General features: G+C 43.3%; 1 protein-coding gene across 2 annotated transcripts in view; it reads left to right on the top strand.

The window, feature by feature from the left end:
• The window catches only part of dipk1c (divergent protein kinase domain 1C), a 23,415-nt gene that overhangs the window by 2,280 nt on the left and 16,135 nt on the right, over positions 1 to 5,000 (top strand). For both annotated transcript variants that reach the window (XM_008396846.2, XM_008396845.2), the window contains exon 2: positions 737 to 1,427. In XM_008396846.2, the coding sequence (XP_008395068.2) occupies positions 1,221 to 1,427 (207 nt within the window). In that variant the 5' untranslated portion in view covers positions 737 to 1,220. The remainder of the gene's footprint in view (positions 1 to 736; positions 1,428 to 5,000) is intronic.

The raw sequence follows: 5,000 nt of genomic DNA, 5'->3' as shown, positions 1-5,000 counted from the left end.
GTTTCCTGCTGTTTCCTGCTGTTTCCTGCTGGTTCCTGCTGTTTCCTGCTGGTTCCTGCTGTTTCCTGCTGGTTCCTGCTGTTTCCTGCTGGTTCCTGCTGGTTCCTGCTGTTTCCTGCTGGTTCCTGCTGGTTCCTGCTGTTTCCTGCTGGTTCCTGCTGTTTCCTGCTGGTTCCTGCTGGTTCCTGCTGGTTCCTGCTGGTTCCTGCTGTTTCCTGCTGGTTCCTGCTGGTTCCTGCTGGTTCCTGCTGTTTCCTGCTGGTTCCTACTGGTTCCTGCTGTTTCCTGCTGGTTCCTGCTGGTTCCTGCTGGTTCCTACTGGTTCCTACTGGTTCCTGCTGTTTCCTGCTGTTTCCTGCTGTTTCCTGCTGGTTCCTGCTGTTTCCTGCTGGTTCCTGCTGTTTCCTGCTGGTTCCTGCTGTTTCCTGCTGGTTCCTGCTGGTTCCTGCTGTTTCCTGCTGGTTCCTGCTGGTTCCTGCTGGTTCCTGACCCAGTTTACGGTTTGGATTCTGCAGCAACATCAGGAAACGATGAAGGTTAAAAAAAGAAGCAGCTTCAGAACAAACAGCAGGAACTTTATTCACTTTGGAGAAACTTTGGAAACAGATTTGTCTCTTAAAGCTGCTGCAAATTTAAAGTTTATTTTTAAATGAAAAACCAAAACTAAGAAAAGATCTTGTAAAGTTTGGTTTGTTCCCTCAGAGGGAAATAACTCGTCTCTGTTTCTGTCCTGTAGATCAGAGTTTCCATCCGGAGGATTCCTGGGAAACCTGACCGGATCACGTTGGAGCTGCAGGTTTCCAGAAACATCCAGGAGAATCTGGAAATGAAACGGATTCAGTTCTGCAGGAAAACCTCCAGCTTCCAGCTGGACGATGGGCAGATCCGCCAGTTTCCACCAAACTGGGCTCTTTTTGTTTTCTGATGATTCAAAGCAAAGTTTTACAACAAACCTGAAATATTTTATTCACATTAAAAACAGAAGTTAACAAAAACTAACAGGATCTCCTGGAGGATTTTCTTCATTTGGCAAAAACATCATGACAACCATCTGGAGATGAAAAGAATTAAAATCCGACGATACGCAGATGACAACGTGATTTACATCAAAGCTCAGAAAACTTAATCTGAGTTTATTAATCTGAGCTCATCTGGATTAATAAGGGATTATAATTTCCTGTGAAGTTGGACGAGTGTTTGGTCTGTTTCCTCTGGGCGCCATGCTGCCTGGAGCGCCGGGCGGCGGCGGCGGGCGCGGCCTGCTGCGCTGGCTGGGCCTGCGGCTCTGGTCCCGCCGGGGAACGCTGCTCTTCGCTCTGCTCTGGTTCGGATCCTGGCTCTTCCTCAACGGCCTGGTTCTGGTCCACCGGAGCATCATGTCCGACTTCTGCACCGACGACAAGAGCAGGAAGATCCTGCAGCGTCTGGTGAGTAAATGAACGTTTGGTTCCTAAACTGGATCATTCAGGTTTTCATTCTCTGGTTGATCTTTGATATTTTCTGTCCAGATTCATTTTTACTGTTTCTGCTGGATATGAATGAGATATTTGACATTTTGATGCAGTGAGTTTCCGTCTGCTGCAGATGATCCCGACTGGTCCCAGTGAGTTTAACTGGTTTTATGATGCAGGTTTTCTGCTTTCAGATGAACTACTGAGGGTTTTAACGCCTCCAGGCTTCGTGATATTTCATGGATTAGAACCGGATTATGGGAACAGGCTGATCTGGGAATAAAATCTATAATTTCTGATCATATTTTCTTTTCTCCGTGAACCGAAGCAGCTGATTGGATTCATGATTTAATAGTTTATCTGATTATTTTGGTTCAGGTTTCTGCCTGTTTGCTGTTGTGATGAGTCGGTTTGGATCAGAACCGGGTCGCTTCGGCCCGTCTGATGGTAAACAGATGACCTGCTGATGTTTTATCTCTCGGTCGTCATGGTAACCAGCTCCTGCGTCTCAGAGCCGTTTTCTGATCTGCATTTTAATTTTCTTTCCCTCCTCCTTCCTGTTCCCTCTGTTCCTCGTTCGTCTTCAGCTTTGGGTCGATTTTTCTCGTTCCTGCTGGTTCTTAATTTTCTCATCGGTAATTTTCTCGTCTCTGTTTCTCCTCTTTCATTTGTTCCTGGATTTTCACCTCGTTAGTTTTTCCTCTCAGATTCTTCAGGTGGCAGAAAAAAAACACAGAATGATGGAAATCTGCAGAACAGACAGTCTGGGAATCGGTTCACATTCTCCTCCTCCTGAATCGATGTTCCCATGATGCTCGGCTTCATCAGAGGGACTTCAGGGTCACAACCTGAAACTTTTAGTTAAAGCTTTAACTGGACAGACGTCAGAGAGGCGACAGCTGCTGCTCATCAACCTGGGGAGGTCAGAGGTCAAAGGTCATCGCCAAACAGATTCACCCCGACGTCAGAGCGTCAAACTCAGATAGGAGGTCAAAGGTCATGACACCAAACCAGTATGGAAAACCTCCCGTCTCTAGAAACAAGAAGTTTTCATCTGAATAATCAGATTAAACGAGGTCAAAGGTCAGAGCAGCTGTGAAGCATGGTGGTGGAGGGATGATGATCTGGGCTTGATCTGGAGAAACAAGACCTGAGTGAACAAGACGTCCTCAGGAAGTCATACATTTGCTCTGTCCATCACTTCCTGTTTCCTCCGTCCATCACTTCCTGTTTCCTCCGTCCATCACTTCCTGTTTCCTCCGTCCATCACTTCCTGTTTCCTCAGTCCATCACTTCCTGTTTCCTCCGTCCATCACTTCCTGTTTCCTCCGTCCATCACTTCCTGTTTCCTCTATCAGTTTTATGGTTCTCAGTCTGTGTAGTTATTCGGTCGGCTCGTTTTGTGCTGTGAGATTTCATGTTTCTCCTCAGAACAGCGGTTCTGATCCGGGCCGGCAGCAGTTCTGATCCGGGTGAACAGCGGTTCTGATCCGGGCCGGCAGCGGTTCTGTTGTCTCAGTGACTCAGAGTTGTGCTGTTTTTGCTGCTGGCTGTTAGCTTAGCGACCGGATCGGTTCTGGCTTGTCTGGGCTGCTGGTTTTGTTCAGACCTGAAGAATCGTCTGTTCTTGTCTCGGTTCTGTCAGCCGGAGATTATCGGGTCGAGCTGAAGAGACGTTTGACTGACGGATGTTTGAAAAGTTTCATTTTGTTTCCTTTTGATCAAAAGTAACAAGTTAGTCTGGAAAAAAGGCTTCAGGTGGAAAACTGACTGTAGCACTGGGCCCAACCAGAACCAGAACAAAGACCAGAACCAGGACCAGAACCTGAACCAGAACCAGGACCAGAACCTGAACCAGAACCAGGACCAAAACCAGAACCTGAACCAGAACCAGGACTAGAACCAGGACCAGAACCAGGATCAGGACCAGGATCAGAACCAGGACCAGAACCTGAACCAGAACCAGGACCAGGACCAGAACCAGGATCAGGACCAGGATCAGAACCAGAACCAGGACCAGGACCAGAACCTGAACCAGAACCAGAACCAGAACCAGGACCAAAACCAGAACCTGAACCAGAACCAAAACCAGAACCTGAACCAGAACCAGGACTAGAACCAGGACCAGGACCAGAACCAGGATCAGGACCAGGACCAGGATCAGAACCAGAACCAGGACCAGAATCAGAATCAGGATCAAGACCAGAACAAGGACCACAGTGGAACCCGCAGACAAACCAATCTGGGACCCATATGTCTGCCCTCCTTTCCCCCGTATGGGGCCCATCTCGGCATGGTGGCTGCTAGCTAAACGTATCAGAACAATTTTAATTATGATCACTTGGTATTTTTGGTATTTTCTGGTATTTTTGGTATTTTGTGTTATTTCCTAGTATGTTTTTTTTTAAACACTGCTCAAAAAAATAAAGGGAACACTCAAATAACACATCCTAGATCTGAATGAATGAAATATAATTGCCAATAATTTCCATCTGTTGTCTATTCCATTTGCACAACAGCAGGGGAAATTGATTGTCAATCAGTGTTGCTTCCTAAGTGGACAGTTTGATTTCACAGAAGTTTGATTTACTTGGAGTTATAATGTGTTGTTTAAGTGTTCCCGTTATTTTTTTGAGCAGTGTATATATGTTTTGGTATTTTTGGTATGTTTTGGTATTTTTTGATGTGTTTTAATGTTTTTCTGTATTTTTGGCATGTTTTGGTATTTTTGGTATGTTTTGCTGTGTCTTAATGTTTTCGTTATTTTTGGCATGTTTTGGTATTTTTGGCATGTTTTGATGTGTTTTAATGTTTTTGGTATTTTTGGCATGTTTTGGTATTTTTGGTATGTTTTGCTGTGTCTTAATGTTTTCGTTATTTTTGGCATGTTTTGGTATTTTTTATATGTTTTGATGTGTTTTAATGTTTTTGGTATTTTTGGCATGTTTTGGTATTTTTGGCATGTTTTGGTATTTTTGGTATGTTTTGCTGTGTCTTAATGTTTTCGTTATTTTTGGCATGTTTTGGTATTTTTTATATGTTTTGATGTGTTTTAATGTTTTTGGTATTTTTGGCATGTTTTGGTATTTTTGGTATGTTTTGCTGTGTCTCAATGTTTTCGTTATTTTTGGCATGTTTTGGTATTTTTGGCATGTTTTGATGTGTTTTAATGTTTTTGGTATTTTTGGCATGTTTTGCTGTGTCTCAATGTTTTCGTTATTTTTGGCATGTTTTGGTATTTTTGGCATGTTTTGATGTGTTTTAATGTTTTCGGTATTTTTTATATGTTTTGATGTGTCTTAATGTTTTCGGTATATTTGGCATGTTTTGCTGTGTCTTAATGTTTTCGTTATTTTTGGCATGTTTTGGTATTTTTGGCATGTTTTGATGTGTTTTAATGTTTTTGGTATTTTTTCTATGTTTTGATGTGTCTTAATGTTTTCGGTATATTTGGCATGTTTTGCTGTGTCTTAATGTTTTTGTTATTTTTGGCATGGTTTGGTATTTTTGGCATGTTTTGATGTGTTTTAATGTTTTTGGTATTTTTTA

Source organism: Poecilia reticulata, chromosome 20, assembly GCF_904066995.2.
Source record: "Poecilia reticulata chromosome 20, P_reticulata-male-v2, whole genome shotgun sequence".
NCBI lineage: Eukaryota > Metazoa > Chordata > Actinopteri > Cyprinodontiformes > Poeciliidae > Poecilia > Poecilia reticulata.
Note: the sequence above shows the minus strand (reverse complement) of the source record. Positions and strands in the feature narration are given on the sequence as shown.